The sequence below is a fragment of the Chinchilla lanigera genome, unplaced genomic scaffold (assembly GCF_000276665.1).
Source record: "Chinchilla lanigera isolate Chin_1 unplaced genomic scaffold, ChiLan1.0 scaffold00091, whole genome shotgun sequence".
In the NCBI taxonomy this organism is placed as follows: Eukaryota; Metazoa; Chordata; class Mammalia; order Rodentia; family Chinchillidae; genus Chinchilla; species Chinchilla lanigera.
The window spans coordinates 3372519-3392248 of record NW_004955492.1 but is presented as its reverse complement, the minus strand read 5'-3'; the positions used below and the strand labels follow the sequence as shown (position 1 = coordinate 3392248).

At 43.8% G+C, this 19730-nt stretch overlaps 1 protein-coding gene across 2 annotated transcripts in view; it reads left to right on the top strand.

Annotated features, from left to right (window-relative positions):
• Mtr (5-methyltetrahydrofolate-homocysteine methyltransferase) overlaps positions 1-19334 on the top strand; it is a 101259-nt gene extending 81925 nt beyond the window's left edge. For both annotated transcript variants that reach the window (XM_005404926.2, XM_005404927.2), the window contains 8 exons: positions 3030-3128; positions 4104-4179; positions 7008-7163; positions 8662-8858; positions 12636-12836; positions 13554-13746; positions 15219-15331; positions 15651-19334. In XM_005404926.2, coding sequence (XP_005404983.1) covers positions 3030-3128; positions 4104-4179; positions 7008-7163; positions 8662-8858; positions 12636-12836; positions 13554-13746; positions 15219-15331; positions 15651-15737 — 1122 coding nt within the window. In that variant the 3' untranslated portion in view covers positions 15738-19334. The remainder of the gene's footprint in view (positions 1-3029; positions 3129-4103; positions 4180-7007; positions 7164-8661; positions 8859-12635; positions 12837-13553; positions 13747-15218; positions 15332-15650) is intronic.
• Positions 19335-19730: the final 396 nt, after the last annotated feature.

Genomic DNA, 19730 nt, shown 5'->3' with positions numbered 1-19730 from the left:
AGGGAGGGAGGGAGGAAGGAAGGAAGGAAGGAAGGAAGGAAGGAAGGAAGGAAGGAGAAAAGAAAGAAAGAGTGGGCCACTTTTTGAAATGACTCAGACATAAATCTAATGGTAAATAGTTTGGGTACCTGCTAGTAGGACTTTCCAGGCTCATTGTCTCAGGGTCTTTTGCTCTAATTGTAAGGAACATGGGGCAGGACCATGCATTAGTAACTGTCTAGTGTATTTGAAAGAGTCTGAAGAGGTACAGCAAATACTTAGTGGCTGGAGAGTGGGTCTGAGGATTCCCCTTGCTTTCTTTCCTTCCTTTTTAATTAAATAGAAGATGTCAATATTTTAGTTCTTAAATTATAAAAAAAGTCAACTGATTCCCTCTTGTTGTGCAGCTATTGTCATGAAAAATTATAAAGGAAGGAAAATAAAAACTAACAGTGTCTTGGTGGTTGGCATGAAAACACCTAATGGCAAACACTTGGTATTTTGATAAAAGGATTCCATAGATTAGCTATATATTGGCCTGAACTTTCTCTTTTCCTTCCTACCTCTCTCCCTCTTTTCTTCTGTGCTGAGGGGTTGTACCCCAACCTCACTAGGCAAGCACTCAAGAGCTGAGCTATATCCCAGCCTTTTAAAAAAATTATTCTGAGACATAGTCTAAGTTGCCGTTGTTGTCCTTGGAGTTGTAATCCTGCAGCATCAGCCTCCTGAGTAGCTGGAGTTACAAGGTGTGCACCTCCACACCTGACAGTGGACTTGTTTAAGTTCGAGCCAGAAAGTATGCTCAGGAAGAGGCTCCAGGAGTGAGAGTCTCCCTAGGGTGTGGAAGGTGCCAGCAAACTAGTATGTTTTTACTGCTGGATAAGTATATTCTATATGTCAAGACCTGGTATATTCTGTGGATGTTAGGGAAATCCAGGTCTTGCTTTTTTAGGGTATATGATCTATCAGAATGTAACACTTTTTTCAATTTCTTTTTGAAGATGTGGTATTTTTATACAATGGAGTATCACTCAGCTATAAACTTGAGGCTTTTATAGGTAAATGGATGCAACTAGAGACCATAGTCGTAAGTGAAATAAATCAGACCTACATGTATGAACATTGTATTTTTTCTAGGGTGAGAAACTGAAAGAGTAAACAAGGTCCGAAAAGTACCGTAGATACTGTGAAAGGGAAAGGAACTGCTCAAAAAGAAGGAACAACTGGGATGAGAGAAAGGAGAAAGAAAAGAAAGAAGGAAGGGAATAAATACACACACACACACACACACACACACACACACACACACACACACACACATATAGCTAAGATAATTGTACTACTAATTTCTGTTGGTATATTGAAAAGGAACAGTTAATGCTTAATTTTTTTTTTTCTTTTTTACCAGTTTTGCATGCTTACATATGGTGATCAGGGCAACTGCTTTGATGATAACAGAATGTAATACTTTTTAAACATTGATTTTATGTACTTTGAGGAGCTCAAGTGTCTGCACCTCCCTCTTGTTTTCATGTAGCTCTGCTGGGTTTCCTAAATGAGGTCTCTATGGAGGTGGATTTAATGTAAGGCAGGGAAATACTTTATTTGGGAGCCTAGTTTTAGGCCTGCCACAATGGCCTTTTCTGTTTATATTCCTTATATTTGGGAGCCTAGTTTTAGGCCTGCCACAATGGCCTTTTCTGTTTATATTCCTTAAGTGTTTTTGTTTTATACTAGCTCATAAGTGATTGTTAATAGAGATGCTTAGAAAACTGTCACAGGATCACAGATTTTTAAAGCTGAGAAGCACTTTAGCCATCATCCAGTCTAACTTGCTCAATTTCTGATGAAGATACTGACCTTCCTAGGCCTTTTGTGTGTTAGAAAATCCTGCTAGAGAATGAGGGATAGGGCAGTACTGTATATTTCAACTGATGTGACCAGTAGCAGCCATTTCTTCTTTTTTTATAACTATTTTGAGCTTTGATGGTAACTAGTCTTCTGCCAGCTTGATAGTCATAATCACAAATTATATTATCTGATGTCAGTTTTACAATTTAATGAGTGTCTTCACGTTTTCTGTGATTGTTTCTTTTCATATTTGGTAAAAACTCATAGCTGACCATGAAGAGTAGCCTCATACTTGATTAAACATTTAGTGAGGCTGCTGCTTGTACATGCCAGGCACAGAGCTAGTACCAAGGCTGTGAAGGTAGCTCATAGGATTGCAGCTCTTAAGGGTGTGTTCTCTAGTATGGAAAATAGACATGGTTACTAGATAGGTACTAAAGTAATCAGGTACGAAAAGCCTGAATTAAGTCAGTGATGAGAGGTGAACAGTTTTTGAAACGTTAAAGAGGGTATTAATCTAGTATCTTGGATTTCCCAAGACCACTCTCAGGTTCAGTGATTCACAAGAAGGACTCACAGATCTCAGAAACATTTTACACTTAAAAACCACAGCTAATTATTATGGAAAGCTGCAGCTTAAAATCAGCAATGGCAAAAGACACATAGGGTGGAATCTGGAGTGATAAGCATAGGCTTGTAGTGCGTGTCCCAGTGGCATGTCAGTGAACAGGAGCATTGCCAGCCAAGAAGCTCACTCGATCCTTGGTGTCCTGGGTTTTATTGGGAGTTGGTCAGTGATGTAAAGCCTGAAATGTCCACATCTTGCCTTAGTTGCCGTCTTCAATCCTCCCAAGGTCAAACAGATACAGCCTGAACCAAAGCCCCCAGCATAAATCACATGTTAGTATAAACTCTCTGGATGGCCCAAGACCCTGAGATACACTGATTTTTGCCCCATGGGATAGTTCTAGAAACCAGTCCTGGACCAGGCCTTTCTTTGACACAAGCAGGGTATGTCATCCAAGTCTACCAAGTTTAGCCTGTACTGCACACCAAGCAAGAGGTAGCAGAGTTAGTGAAGCAAGAACAGACATTGTTACAGAACACTTCCTGAGGGAGGTATTGCCAGAGCAGCCCGTTGTTACATGGATTTTACCTTTCGCTCCTTTGTGGTTATTGAACTTTATCTTGCATTTCAGTGTTCTCAACTGTTAGATGAAAATCTAAAGGAGGAATACTTTGAAGAAATCCTGGAAGAATATGAAGATATTAGACAGGACCATTATGAGTCTCTCAAGGTAAATAACAGAAATAGATCTTTGCTTATGTGGGCAATAAAGTGATCCTGCAGTTTTTAATGTGACTTTATTTACCATTTTGAGGCAGGTAAAGGCTTGAGGTCCTTTCATAGAAATCTTATTTTCTAGTTCAAATCATATTTCTTTAGTGTTTAAATTCCCAAGAACTTCTGGCTGGATTGCAATGAATTTTATATATTCAGCCAAACATGTACTGTGTCTCTAGTAGATGTTAGATACTGTGCTAGATACCAGAGTTATGAGGCTAAGTAAAGCATGAGTTCATACCCAGCAGAGAAATAGTAAAGTGTCCAAAGACAGTTCTCACAGATCCCTGTTCTTGAGTGTATGGTGAAGGAAAACGAATGGCCCAGCCTTGGCTGTGCAGCAGGCCTGTGTCAGGTCCTGTCTGTAGGTTTTAGAACTCCATGATCATTTAAAGTTATAGGGATATTTTTTCCTGATTATCTGCCTCCTGAGCTCTTGTAGAGGGACTTAAGGAGCTGCTAGGAATGTGAAATCAGAGAACACACAGCACAAAGAAAAGATATCGTTGGTTTGTTAGGTGCTGGAGAGCCCCAGATGCTGCAAGTGGCTTTTCTCTGTCTCCTTAGGTTTGCACACAGCTTTCGGGTCCTGCGTCCTGCCTTTGGGTCCTCGGGGTGGTTGGTGGCAGGCCGGTAGCTCCAGACCTCAGATGCTGTGAAAGCACAGCATGCTCACTCCCTGTTAGGCCTGCAGAGTTGGCCTTTCAGTGACATCCATAGCTAGTGGGCACTTATCAGTCTTCCCTATCTCAAGTTATGGTGCCAGTGGAAGCATATGGGATAGAAAAGAACTGCTTTTTAGGATAAGGATTTTATTAAAAAAGAATTTTTTTTACAAAGATTCTATATTGGCTCTCCTGATCATGCTTTCATAGTGGAGGGGGAAATGCTAAGAGTTTCTGACTAAATAGCCTTTTTTCTTCAACAGGAGAGGAAATACATACCCTTAAGTCAAGCCAGAAAAAATGGTTTCCACATTGATTGGCTGTCTGAACCTCCCCCAGGTCTGTGTGGCTCTTGTCTGGAGACAGAGTGGGTGTGATCACTGCCAGTGTTGCTGAGGAGATGTTTGCAGTTACATGGCCACAAAATGAAACCCGCAGCTAGGAACTTTGAGCGGTGCATAATAATAAGTGACCTTGATAACTGACAAGCAAGTAACTAGGAATCATTTAAGTAAAACCTATGCCAGATGCTGCCCTGGGATAGGCCCACTGTAGCTCACTGAGTCCTTCAGACAGCTCTATAATGAATGTGGGTATTTTCTCCATGTTAATTTATGGAAACTGAGTCTCAGGTAATAACTTGAAAGGCTGCTAGGATTCTACCTCAGATTTGTCTTATAACCTATGCTCCTTCTCCTGCACTGCACTTGGGTGGGCTTCCTTCAGCTTGGTGCAGGTCTCAGTGGAATATATGGCATAGAAAATCCTTTGAAAGCTGGACATGGTGGTGCACGCCTGTAATACCAGCATTGGGAGGCTGAGGCAGGAGGGAAACCATGAGTTCGAAGCAAACGGGGACTACAGAATTAGTTCATGATCAGCCTGGACTACACAGTGAGACCCTGTCTCTAAAAACTAAAAAAACCTTTGCATTCACTGCTTGAAAACACTACAACAAAGCTAAAGCCCCTACTTATTCACCTTTTTATTCTCTATTCTTAGATCCTTCACTTCCTTTTCATCTCCTCTGGTTTCTTCCCTTTTGTATTTTAGCCACCTTTTTGCCTAGCATAGGTGTTCGTGAGGGAATAAAATGTGGAAGCTGTTTTGACAGGCTTAGAGAGGTATGAGATACAAATGAAAACGGAGACAGGGTGAACAGGGGATATATGAATTGAATCCACATTTCCAAAGTAATGTTTCAGATCAGCTTTCACTGCTCATGATATCTGTGTTCTTCACATGCTTGCAGAGTTGAGAGGATTAAAGTGGAAATGTAGGTGTGGACGGTTCTAATTTCACTCCTATTGCAGAATGGGTTAGTGGAGAGAGAGTACCAGAGTGAGGGCCCAGGGAGGCTATCCCAGCTTGCCTCCTGGCTTATGAGGTGATCTGGAATGTGTTGCATCCATTTCGAAGTTTCTAATGGGTGAAAAGGGGGTTATTTAATGGAAGTGTGGAAAGGTAAAAGAAGATACTACGTGAAAATCCTTAGAGAAATGTAAATCACCATGTAATCCATGCTATGATTACTTACTCTTCATCTGTTTTGTTTTTGTTTGCTTTTCAATGCAGTCTCAGGTGCCCAGGCTGATTTTGAACTCACGATCCTCCTGCTTCAGCCTCCAGATTTGCTGGAGTTATAGGCTTACTTTGCCGTGTCTAGCTCGCTCTTCATCTTTCACTGTACAATGGGACTAATAGCACGAGGACAAGTTTGTGTTTGACCATGTTCAGCAACCAAAACATACATTGCTAGAAATAGTCCTGTAAAGGCACACAGTGCCCAGTGGGGACGCTTTCCAAGTAACCATTATAACTCCAGCATGCAGTTACCATACAGTTCTGAACTGCTGCTGTCTAAGGGATGTATGGCCCCATCATATAGCCCTCAAATGTTTTGAGGACAGACTACTCTTGGGCAGCTCCAGGAAGTGGGTAGAGGAAGAAAGGCTGTAGGTGGTAGAGCCCAAGCAGCTCTTGGGCCCTGGGTTCCAAGCTGAGTCAAGAGTAGCACTCTCTTCCATCACCCCGCCTCCCTGGTGAGAGAACACTTTACTCAGGAGCCTGTTGGTAGTTTCTTTCCAGTCTCTCTCCTGAAGAAACTGTATAGGCCTCTTTGTTTTAAACAAACAAAGTGATTTAATAGAGTTTACAAAGAAAAAAGTGTCCTGTGAGGTAGGAAGATGACAAAGAACAGATGGAGATAGTCCCTGTGTACAGCGTGCGAAGGCAGAGATCCTAGGCTCGTGTTGGAGTGGCTTCTGTGGCTCTCTTCCTGCGCACTTACCTTATACTTTCCCTGTCACAGGAGGGCGAGTGTCCGGAGACTTGTGTGTTCTCCCAAAGCACCCATATTTGATAGAGCAGGAAGTCCTCTGATTCCTTAGTCACAGGGAGGGAAGAGGATCATGCCCTGGGACTTTGCTCCATCAGCCCTTGGGCTAGGATAGTACTGTGATACTGCTCTTATTACCCCAGAAAGCCTGGCAGTGCCAGTCGATGTGAGGTCTTCAGTATTATATAAATTATGATATGTTCAAATTCGTGAGGTATAAATAACATAATGAACATCTGGCTACGAAAAACAGGCTACTACCTGTTTTTTTAAAGAAACAGCAGTACATACATGGTGGTAGTCCCCTGTGTGTCTCTTCCTCCCTTGCTAAAATAATCACAGTGCTGAATTTGGGGCTTCGTTTCCATGCCTGTCCTTAAACTTCGGGCATGTGTGTCAGTGGATGACACAAATTACAGTTTCATATCTATAAAATTTACATTATAAATCCCTGAATCCCTGAATGTCTTTCTACAGGGCCCTTATTTTACATTGCTTTTATCTGTACAAGTGAAGGTTTTTTTCTTTTGGCCGGGGGTAGGGAAGGAAGGATTGAGGGAAGAGTTTCCAAGGTGGTGTAGTCAGACAGCTATATGGGAGTAATAGTCTTATTTAAGAGTCAGTGCAGAAGCCCTCCTTCTTCACAGTAATTTCAGGTTCCTCGCTTTGTAAGACAACTCCTGCGGGTGACAGGAGGGAGAGGGAGGCTGAGGGCGGGAGGCAGCAAAGCAGTGAGGAGCTGGCAAGGGGGCCTCTCAGGCCATGCCTGCACAGGAAGGCCTCGTCCCCGGCCTGGCCTCTGCTTTGACAACTCTTCTTCTTCCTGTAGTGAAGCCCACATTTATCGGGACCCGGGTCTTTGAAGACTATGACCTGCAGAAGCTGGTGCACTACATTGATTGGAAGCCTTTCTTTGATGTCTGGCAGCTCCGGGGCAAGTACCCGAATCGAGGCTTTCCCAAGATATTTAACGACAAGACAGTAGGTTAGTTCAGTAAGTCCCTCCTTCCTGCGTGATATTTGAGATGGGTTGTGACTCTGAAGGCGGGACTAGGCGATGAGCCGGCTGTGTGAATTGTGCAGGATGTAACTGCTTCCATTTTGCGTATCTGCTCAACTTTTACACAGTGGAGTCAGTTCTTATGTTGACTAAATTTTGTTTATTCATTCTTTTAATGAATATTTCTTGACATCAGTTACATGCTGCGCTCTGTACAGGGCTCTAGGGATAAACAAAAGAAGATAGTTTAATCTCTGCTGTCTAGTTCCTGGCTAGTTGGCATAGCCCATAGTATTGGGTGCATGCCAGGCTCCTGCAGACACGAGAGGAGGCACTAGAGCTCAGATAGAGATGGGATGTCAGGGTAGGATTGCTGGAGGAGGTATTTGGAATTCCTAAAGATTAAATGGCAGTGACTGAGGGCCTGGGGACATGGGGTGGTATGAAAGAAAAGGATATTCCAGGCACAGATGGAGCATGAGATGGCACAGAACACCTGTGTCTATTGGGAACTACGCGGAGTCCACTGTACCCAGCGCGTTCGGGAGAAAGACTAGGGGGATGAACTAGAGAGGTGGATGAGTCGATAAATTATTACCCCCAGTTCTCACATCTCACCTTATCCCCAAATGCATCCCAGAGACGTGGGATTGCAGTGCAAAGCCATTCACAGGGCCACAAGATGAATGGTCAGTCAGAGCAGAGTGAAACGAAAGGTGGACTCCTTAGGAATCTGAGATTAGGGCTGGGAAGAGCCTGAGAGACCAGCCCCTTGTCGGTTTCCCAGAGAGCCCCTGGGTGTTTCTGTTTGGGTGCTGAGATTTGGCAGCACACACATAGCCAGGCATATGGCAAGGGACTTCTCAGTGTGCTGCTCCTGCATCATCATAGGCAAGCGGGCAGGGGGCAAGGGGCTGGGGACTTGCTTTCATTGTGGGCAGGACAGCTCAGTGGTGCAGATGGGAAACCACGGGAGGCTGTTCCAGAGCCTCTCTGCTGCTGTGCAGCTAGTGAGGCTGCCCAGGCATGGTGCTGAAGCCTCTTGGGAGGATTTGGGGCCATGCCTCACTCCTCTCCCTGTCCTGTGCCCAGAGGTCACTGTGAAGTCAGTAGAGTTGTATGTGTCATTAAGCCAGGAATCTGGCCTTTTTCCCTCGCCCTCTGCCTGACAGTGCTGTGGGGAGCCATGGCTTTGGCTATCTGCCTTTGTTGAATGGAAACTGTTAGTAGCTTGACCTGGGGGAAGCAGACTGTGGGAGGTACACTTCGCAGGAACCACCAACCCCTGCCTGCTATGCCTTACACTGTGTCCACAGCAAAAACAACCATCTTTGAGGGGAATGGAGAGGGTGACGGGTGAGGGAAAGATGATTGAGGAGGGGCTGTGGTTTTTTGGGTGGGGAGGGGCATGATTTTAAAAGGAAGCCTTCTTTGCTGCTTATTATTGACATCTTTAAGTGGATTTATATTGTTTTCCTAATAGGTGAAGAGGCCAGAAAGGTGTATGATGATGCCCAGAATATGCTAAACATACTGACTAGTCAGAAGAAACTCCAGGCCAGAGGTGTGGTGGGATTCTGGCCTGCGCAGAGCATCCAAGACGACATTCATCTTTATGCGGAGGATGTGGTACCCCAGACCTCGGAGCCCATAGCCACTTTCTGTGGTTTGAGGCAGCAGGTATGAAAGGTGTATGAATGAACAGTAAGGGCATTGCTTGTGCTTATGGGTTTAGGCTCAAACCCAAAACAAAATGTCGTGAGAATTAAGCCCAAGCTTGATATAAATGATAGTCTTCTCTCCCTCATCCAGAATGACCAGTTAGAGGCTGAGCCCAGGCGTTTGTAAGGATGATGGAGAGAAGGCACCAGCCTGGTGTCCGATAGGGCTGTTTGGGCACCAGCAGGAGTGAGATGTTTACCGTGTATCCATGGCTGGACAAGAGCATTGTCCAGGTGCCAGATACCGATGTCAGATCTCTGTTTCTTGTTGGTCTTGTCATTTTCCAAAACAAGAGGATGCTAACTTGTTTAACAACATTGGTTTGCATCTGTGCATATTATTAAGTAAGCTGTCAAGGGCAGGACAGATGAAATAAATACTGAATGTGCTCATGTACAGGTGGTCAGGGGCCGGTTGGCAGACCGTTCTACCAAACTTCCACACAGCCCTGGTGTCGGGCAGTTTACGTTTTCATTTATAGATGAGAAATGGAGGCTGATGGAGGTGGTGCTGAGGTCTGCATCAGGGGCCGAATCCTACTGTGCACATGCCTTGCTTTTCTGCTGCACTGACTTCCTTCAGTGCGGTGAGAAGGGCAAGTGTCATATGCCTGTCCCGTTTGCTGGGACAATAAATAGTAATTGTCCCAATCAAAAAGTTAGACTGGAATTCACCAGCATCATTAATAAATTTAGTGACTTGCATAAATTGCTTTCAGTTTTTCTACTATTTTTAGTCATTTAACAGTGATAATAAAGCCCTTAATCACAATTGCAATATAATTCATAAGGACAGGTATTTTGACCATAACATCTGGAGGGATTGTCGAATTTGGAGCTTTACACAGTACCATGAAAATTAAGAAAGAAAAGCTACATCCTTATGGTGTGCACTCTGGTTCAGTGATCCTTACTGTATGCACTCAGGCTCAGACACCACAGGAAACAAAGCAGAGGGTTCTAATGTTAAGTTCCAGCCCCTCCTTACTAGAGAACCAGGAACTTTTCTTTCACAGGTAAAACTAGGGTCAACCTCTGCTGGGCCCAGTCTTTAATCCTCCAGGCCTGTGTCCTCCCTGACTCTTTTTACTTCCAGAGTAAAGTGAAGAGCCCTCATGTCTGGGCAGTCTGTGATATTGTAGATTAGGACATTTAATGCAGTGGCTTTTCAGCATTCACCTTTTAATAGCTCTGAGAAAGGAAAACCAGACCATGTACTTACATTCCCTACTTGAATAGATACTTCTAAGGATGAGCTCTCTTCCAGTATACTCTGGAGAATTCTGGCTGCAGTGCCTGTTACTTTGGTGTGGAGGACATGGTGCCTGAGGCTGCAGAGTAGGCTGAGTAGGCTCTGATCCCCGTTCCTTCTAAAGTACCATGGGGCCTGTGACCTATATATCTTGTGCTTCAGGGAACCTTTTTATTCCCCTCTGGCTTCTGTTAACAAAGAACAGTTGATGGGCAGAGTACAACTGGAAAACAGCTCTATGCACAGCTGTCCCTGAGCTCTGTAGCATTTCTGTGCACTTTTATCAGATGTTCCGTATTTGCAGCCACTTAGGATTATATGTCCAGTGTCAGCCTGTGCTTGCTGTTGTGGCTGACAAGAAGCTGTGAAGCTTATGAGTGGCTACTCATTGATTAACTGATCAGTCTAAAGCAGTGCCATAGATTCTGGAGCATCAGTTATTGATACTCATGGAGCGTGGCTATCAGCCTCTTGATCCTGCTGGGGTGAGCCTGAAGGGGTTGATCAGGTTGTCTGTGCCTCAGATTTCTTGCCTACAAAATGGAGCTGGTGGTTATCACTTATTTCACAAGGCTAAGAGAGTTAAATTAGTGATTTCTATAGAGCACAGGCATAGAGTAACCATCAGTGAATAGCAACAGTTGTAAGCTATTTACCTCCTCACCAGTTATTTCTCGGCTGTGTAAGAGAGGCGCCCAGAAGGTGGAAGCTATTATAGGCTTTGGAGGGAACCCGGAAGCAAATCCTGCTGATTCTTTGGCTTCAGCCTATCCCGGCGTCCCCTGCTGTTTCCTGCACTGTGCCTGTGGGGGGCAGCACACAGCCCATGTGATGTTGACCCCAGCAGTTTGTTGAAGTACAGCTATTGATGCAGATGGGAACTTACACTGTCTCAGTCACGTTCTTGTTGCTGAGACACAATACCTAACACCTGCAACTTAAAAGAGGAGAGGTATGCTTTGACTCATTTTTACAGTCTGTGATCCTCTCCACAGGAGGGCAGCATGACAGAGGGGCATAGCAAAGGAAGAGCCACTCATGGCATGGCGGACAGAGTGTAGGGAGGAGAGGCGAGGGAGGAGGTGTGCCTTTCCAGGCCACGCCACCAGGGACCTGCCTCCCTGGACACCAGGCACCACCTCCCACATCACATTTAGCTCTAAACTCATCAGTGGACTAATCCACTGCTGATCACTGTAGCCCTGTGATCCAGTCACTTCCCAGAAGCCCCACCTGTGAGCACATGAGCTTTGGGGGACATCTAGATATATAAAGCACAGCATACATACATTTAGGGGTCCTATTTGAACATATTACCAGGACTTAATGTTAGTCTGAACTGAAACCTGTTTTGAGGGAAAAGATTTTTTAAAAACACGATTGTTTAAGGTTCAGTTCCTAGCTACCGTAGTGCCTGTGGCATTTGGGTTATGTTTGGTCAGTGTGTGAATGAGTGAATTAACTGGCTTCTTGGTTATATATGTTATGTCATATTATATATTTTTTAAAATCTCATTTTATTTGTGTCTTAGTCCATTTTCTTTTGCTTGTAACAGAATACCCAAGGCAGGGTTATGATTGGACCCAAAATGTACCCCAAAAAGGCTCATCGTGTGGAAGGTTTAATTACTGACGGGCTTTTGGGGAGTGATTAGGTAACAAGAGCTCTGATTTCATCGATGGATTAATCATAGTTTGATGACATTATTTGGAGGTGATGGACACGGGGTGGGGCCCTGTTGAAGGGAATGGACCATGGGGTTATGAACTTGGGGACTGTGTGGCTCCCTTCCTCCAGTCTGGTTTGTTCCCTCACTCCCTGCTTCTGGTCTGTCATCTGGTAGGCAGCTTTCCTCCACCACTCCATTCTGCCTTCTTTCTGCTTGCCACAGGCCTGAAATAAATGGAACCATCTGACCATGGCCAAAATAAATGTTTCCTCTTCTAAGTGGATATTCTGAGATATTTTGTCACAACAGTGAAGAGCTTAGTAATACACCTGGTAATTTGTAAAGAAAGTATATTTTTCTGGAATATTCAAGACCAGGCACTGTGTGTGCTGCTGTGTAACATGATAGAAAAGAAAGAAGGGGAGGACAGAAGCACAGGAGAGAAAAAAGGGGTTCAACTCCTGTGATAGTTAACCTGTTCTGTAAGGAAGACATCAGTACATTGCTGAGGGCTTCGCCCTATGACCAGAACACCTAGGCTTCACCTCCCAGTATTGCCACATTGAGGGATTGAGGTTCCAACACATGAACCCAAGAGAACAGTGGACTGCACTCAAACTGTACTGCAGTTTGTTCCACAAGTATTTATTGAATCCCACTCACTGTGTCAGGCACTATTCTGAGTGCTGGGGATATAACAGTGAACAGAGCAGGGACACATTCTTGTCCCATAAGTCTCACATTCACTGAGGAGGTCAGATTGCTTTCCACTGTCTGGTGGTGCCATGTTCTGTGGCTGTTGCTTGGGTTTTAGGCCGAGAAGGACTCTGCCAGCACAGACCCTTACCACTGTCTCTCGGACTTCATTGCTCCTCTGCATTCTGGGGTCCGTGACTACATAGGCCTGTTTGCCGTCGCCTGCTTTGGGGTGGAAAAGCTGAGCAAAGCCTATGAAGATGACGGTGACGACTACAGCAGCATCATGGTCAAGGCTCTGGGGGACCGACTGGCAGAGGTGAGGTGGTGATGATGTAGGAGGGCCCTGAGACAGAGTGTAGGCAGTGGGAGCCCATGATGGTGTCAGAAAACTAATCAGCTATTAGAATCAGTATCTTTGCTTCCTGAGTCAGGAGCCACTGGCTTTAACATTTATTACCCATATTTTTAAATCATGTATCCCCAGATGGCTTTCACATATCCCTTTCCAGGGAAAGAAAAACCAGTGGTGCTTGGCTGGCTTATTACCCTTAGAATCTCCATCTCTTGCCTTATGTCTGATGTTTTCCTTTGCTTGTGGTGATGTAAAGTTTTACTGAGGACCCTTAAAATGAAAAACAGTCCTGTTTCAGAGCTCTTCATTCTAATGTAGGCATCTTCTGTAGGTTCTTCTTTATCACACATGGAATGGGCCAGCCTAGGCTGTGGGATGTCCCCACTGCAGCAAGCCTGGAGGAGGGCAGCTCTGGGCTGTGCTTGCTGCTGCTCTTTCTATAGGGGAATTGTGGACTGGCCTTGAGATCATTAAATGTAATACCTCAGCATCCATTGAGCAGCAGCAGAGTGGCCGATGAAAGTACAAACATCTGAGAATCTAGCCTGTCCCCTCATGCCAGATTTGCCCTGGTAAGTCTGGTGAGGAAGGCAGCTCCACCTGCCTTTGCTGCCTCAGGATGGAAGCCTCAGGATGCTGAGCTCCCACCTCTGCCAAGCATGCCTCTACTCTGGGTTTCAGGCCTTCGCAGAGGAGCTCCACGAGAGGGTTCGCAAAGAGCTGTGGGCCTACTGTGACAGTGAGCAGCTGGGCATCGCAGACCTGCGCAGGCTCCGGTACGAGGGCATCCGGCCAGCTCCTGGGTACCCCAGCCAGCCTGACCACACTGAGAAGCTCACCATGTGGCGACTGGCCAGGATTGAGGAGTGCACAGGTATGTGTGGGATGGCAGCACCTGTTTTGCTCTCAGAGTGGACACTTTTATCAGTGTAATGGCATCTATCACTAAAGATTATTTGTTTTTGTTTTTTGTTTTTTGTTTTTCTCTGGTACCGGGAACCGAACTCACGACCTTGCGCTTGCCAGGCAGGCGCTTTGCCGCTGAGCTAAATCCCCAGCCCCATCACTAAAGATTATTTTAAAAAGAGGCGCTTATGGTGAAATCATCTCCTGTCCCATCCTTTCTCACTTTCAGCTAATGTTTTTCTGGTATTTTACGTTATACTACTATATTGTATTTTTATATCACAATTTTGGATTTATGAGTTAAGCCATCACAGATGGAAGTGACAACAAATCATAGTTAACATGTTCCTCCTGTGATAGTTAACCTGTTCCTGTAAGGAAGACATCAGTACATTGCTGAGGGCTTGTCTCTCACTCTGGGTTTCTGTTGCTGGTGTCTGTCACCCCTCCTGCCGCCATTCCATTGGTAACACTGCCTGCCTCAGGCTGAGCTTGCTCACAGATGATGTCTGGATTGCAGGCTTACAGAGCACCCAGGCTTTCCTTCAGTGCCTTTCTCTTTTCTTCCACACTATGATGAACAGTAATGCTTTTCTTTAATCGTAATTCACCTATGTTTTGTGTGTGGTCAGATTCTCATAGTTGAAAAGGTGACATGTGCCCTGTTAAGATGAAGACCTCAGCACCCTTGGCTCAGGGCAGAATGGTCATGGTGTGTGGCCATGTTGCCCAGTGCGATGCAAGTTCTGGCCCATATTACAGGCCGTGGTTGTGACAGTCCCGTCTCAGTTCTCAGTTTTCAGTGGAATTAACTATGAACATGTTGTCAGAGCTAAGTCAGGAATCTAGATTTCAGTGAGGACCTATAGGCTGTGTTGGCTCTGGCTCAGCAGAACAGTTGACCCAGGAGCTCTGGGTGTGGGTCCCCATTTCCCATAGCCTAGGGCCACTGGCAAAGCACTCACCTAGTGGATTCTGTTTCCTTGTCCATACAGTGAGTGGCTTAGAGTGCATGGCCTGAGGGCCCAAGAGAAAGTATTGCTTTCCTCGCAGTGCTGAGGTGGGCTTGTTTTTTCACGGGGACCACTCATCTATACCACGAGGTTTATAGTCCCCAGAGCCCTTCAGATGGTCCGCTCACCTCCAGGGTTAGCTTCTGGCTGACGACGGATCTTGGGAGACTGAGGAGCAGTATAGAAGGTCTTTTCCAGTCCTGTCTGTCCTCACTGGGATACAGGAAATATGCATGTCCAGAATTTGTATTTCCATCTGGCAGGAGTTTGCTGGACTCATCTGGTCCCTGCTTTTGTGCTGTGTCATATGTTGCCCAGTGTTTGGTTTACTTTCATTCACGGGTTCCACCATTGTCCAGTTAGTACTAGCTCCACCCCTCCCTCAGGTTGGGTGTCAAGTAATGAGCATCTGTCTTGCTCTCTCTAGGCATTAGGTTAACAGAGTCCTTGGCCATGGCACCTGCCTCAGCAGTTTCAGGGCTCTACTTCTCCAACTTGAATTCCAAATATTTTGCTGTGGGGAAAATTTCCAAGGATCAGGTAAGTTTGTGGCTTATGTAGATGCCTGTCTTGTTTTATGTGGATCTGTAGAACATATTTTAAATGGATATGAAAATAAAATGAAGGGTGGGGGATGAAAAAAATAATGTCTTAATTTAATCTTGGCCAATTACCCTAAGGCTAGCCCTTCCCCACACCCGTGCACCACACAGCTAGCTTCTAAGCCGGTAAATGTCTGTCTCCGTGTTACTAAGTTGAGAAATGGAAGGCTCTCACTGTTTCTTGGCAAAACCTGTGGAAACTTGAGTTTCAAGTGTGTTAGCATTGTGGTTTAATAAGGTGCTTTTGTCTTTTGCAGATTGAGGATTATGCTTTGAGGAAGAACATGTCTGTAGCTGAGGTGGAGAAGTGGCTTGCACCTATTTTGGGATATGATACAAACTAACTTCTTTTTCCAAAAAAACTTCTCTATACTTGCTGACCTCAAGGAGATAGGAGCCAGAGTGCCTTAAAAATAACAACAAAAGACTCTCCTGTTTCTGGTTGAAGTGGCCCTACTTCTGGTTTTGGAAGACTGTCTCGTAGGTTACCATAGAAGAGCAGGCCTTCCTGTGATCCTGGAAAACAAGTGCTGCTTTTCAGGGATACTGAATGAGGAGCAGTGAGACTCCAGGGGCATCCCTGGTCCCTAGGGGACTGGGACAAAATGGCAACAGAAGTCTTTTGCATTTCAAAGCAAGTCAACTTGCTTTTTTCCATTTTTACCTTGGATCCAGGAGGGCAAGGAATCCTCTTTTTTTTCCACCTCTCCTCCTAGAAAAAAAGCCTGAAGCGCAGTTAAATAGAGAAACTTTCATAGAGACATGTGATCCTGTGGCAAAGTGTCACCATGAGAAATGGGGCATGTTAGTCTAAATGGTTCCAACAGTAGACTCTGATGGGGAAGAAAGTGTATCTGTCTCCTTTGGAAGACTTCATTTTGTAAGACTCAATTTAAGGTTTGTAGTTTCCTTTTGGCAAAAGGCATGTTCTCACTGGTTTCCTGTCAGAAATACTCGAACTGTTTGCCTTGCTGTGACCAGTACAGTTGTACTACCTGAGATTTTTAGGTCCTTCCACAGTGTCATAATCCCTCGCCCCAAGAGGGAAAAAAGGAAGTGAGGAAGTGCTTTTAGAGTCGAGCAGGCTGTGGTGACCTGTGCAGAGTTGGAGCAATGGAGGGCTTAATGCTACTCAAGTCTTGCCTTTCTGGACTGCCCCAACTCCAAACCTGTATGGGTTAGTAACAGCACAGTTGCTTTGTTCTGGATTATTTTGGGGAAAATAGTTAAGAACCTTGGCTTTGGAATCAGACTTGCATGGATTCACACTTCAGCTTTGCTGATTAAATGCTGTGTGACACAGACAAAGAACCGTCCCCATTTTACTGCTTATTCTGCTGCCTACTAAGGAGACTGGTTTGTGGGGTGGTGGTTGAGATCACTCTCTCTCTTTTGAGCTACTCTGCAAGCTCCCGCCTTCCATTCATGGTGAATTCATATAAAAAAGAGTCTCCTTTTCCCCCTTCTTTCAGGTTTACCTCTAATGAGTACTTGGGTGCCTGCCATGTGCCAGCCATTTCCTCCTGCCATCCTCTCCTTAATTTGATGAAGTTAGGTTGATGTAGGTGTGTTTGTGTGTGTGTGTGTGTGTGTGTGTGTGTGTGTGTGTGTGTGTGTTTTCCCATCTTTCCTGCCACTAATGACCTCTTTAATTGTTACTCCCAGCCAGCACTTGGGAGGCTAAGGTAGGAGGATGGCTGTGAGTTTGAGGTCAGCTTGGGTTACATAGTGAGACCCTGTCTCAAAAAACAAAAGAAAACACAAAACAATTCTTTAAAAAAATTATTAGATCCAATGACCTTTCCTTTTTGGATAGTATTGACTTCTTCAAAACTCTTCTTACCCTAGTTCCCCTTTGACATGACTCTGCATTTATGATCATTTCCATTTATGGCCTCCATTTATGATCACTTCTCAACCGTTTTCTCTAACTCTGCCTACTTAAATTCTCATGTTTCTGAGGGTCTCTCTTTGTTGCCTTGTTAGGCTGTACAGTTTCAGTGGTGATTTCATTCAGTTGGAACTTCGAGGTCCCTCCCGGAGACTCCTGTCTCATGAAGAACATAGCTGTATGTTCAGTTCCTTCAGGAGGACATGCAAGCATCTTATACCCTTTGTGCTCCATAGATGCTTCTCTTTTTAATCCCAGTGTAGTCAGTGATGAGTGGTGCTGCCACCCAAGCAGCAGACCTCAAGCTCACTGCATATTCTTTTTCTTTGGGCTGTTACAGTTTTTTAAAAAAACTTAGCACCTAAAAGCTGCACTTCTCTTACTTTAGATGGGATGGTGATGGACGCACTCAGGGAAGGCAGTGACTGAGTCCTGACTTAGAACTGAAAGATAAAGGTAGAGCAGCAAGGGAAGGACAAATGAACAGCTGCCTTTGTGTATGAATGGAATGTTGAAGGCTCTCAAGACATCAAAGTTTTCCAAATTGATCTACGTCTTCAGTGCCATTTCCAACAGAGTTTGTTAAATATAAGCAGATACTTAAGCAGCTTATGTTAAACATTAGATACTTGCTATACATGGAGTAGCAAAGGACTGAGAATAGTTGGATGCTTCTAAAACTGAAGGAGTTTAGAGGAATTGGCCTACAACATACCAAGTTCTATTATACAGAGAGTATCGTATGTGTACAGAGGTGGCTTTCTGAACAATGCAAGGAAACAGAGCGCCCAGAAACCAGGCCAAACATGTTGACCTTTGAGTCTAGACAGTGGTGATATGGAAGCTCATTTGGGACGGGAAGGAGTAGGGAAGCAATGCAAGAGCAATGTTTATTCATTTAGGAACAAGGGAAGCTGATTATTGCCTCATACCTTACTCAGCATTCATTCCAAATATGTAAAGAGCTTTAACAGAAAAGGAAAAATAGGGAATGTCTGCAGGAGAGTAAACAAAACATGCAGGAAAGAATCTCTTGAGACAGCACTAATCATAAAAAATGATAAAATATGAATATTACATCAGGCCTACCAAAACTAAGGACTTATGTTAAACAAACAATTGAAGTGAAAAGACAAGCCACAACCTGAGGAGGTATCTTTGTAATACAAATAACTGAGAAAGGATCAGTAATCAGAATATGTAGAGGATTTCTATTTAAAAATATAGAAAAGACCCAGGGCTTTCACATTGGGCTTACAGACAAATAGAAAGCATCAGTGATCAGGGAAGTATGAATTAAAATCACATTACATCTGTAAGATTTGCACAAATTGGGCCTGACAGAACCAGTTGTTAAAGAGGATATGTTGGCACTCGTAGACTGTGTGTGTGTCGCATGGTGCCACTGCTTAAGGAAACAACTGCAGTCCTGGCTTCCACGTGCAGTCACATACTCGGTAAAGCCCTGTGCTTTGATGTGTTCAGGAATGTGCAACCATGTTCATAGTAATATATTTGTTAACTGGAAAAGAATGGAATATCTGTCTACAGAAGAATGGAGTCATAAATTAGATACATTTATCCTAAAGGGATAGTATTCTGTAGTGAATGAGTTGCCCCTATACTCACTATAAGAATGAATCTCAGAAAAAAAAATGAATCTCAGAAAATACTAATGGAAAAAATGAGTTCTATGAGAGCTTGTGTGATATGGTACTATTTTTATTTAGCTCATAAAGAAAACCAAAGGATATATTGTCTAAATATGAGTATGTGATAAACTATATTATAAATGGTTTAGAAGAAAAGTAACAGAATAAGCCAAAATTTAGCTTAGTGATTACCTGTGGAGGGAAAATAAAAAGGAAGAGAGAAATACAATGGTATGTGAAAGTTCTGAGGAACATTCTAATTCTTGGGTGGGAGGGCTGTGGGTATTTACTATGTATGGTATTTTGCTTTATAACATACAGTTTTGTATATCTTAACATGATATGTTAATACATGTATTAAGTATGTTGTAAAAAATAAAGACAAAGTGAAATGATAACCCAAATCTGGTATTGTGATTTTTTTTTTTATTTTAAAGAATAAAAGAAGGATAACATAATAATAGGGGGGACTTAGCAAATTACAGACAAAATGGTAGGAAATTATCAATGGTTATTGTTTTACATATTATTATCTACAAAATAGTTTCTCAGGAAAACAAATAGACAAATAATAGTGAGTTAGAGACAAAAGAGGTAGGAGATTATCAAGAGTTGTTGTCCTATACTTCGGTATCTTCAAAGTGGCTTCTAAAGAAAATAAATAGAGCTATACATGAGTGACCTATTGAAAAATCATTAACTCTTCTCAATGGTTGTTGTAGGAAACACATAATAATAAACATACATTATGAAATAGGATAGGAACATTACAAACTTTACACAGTTATGGATAG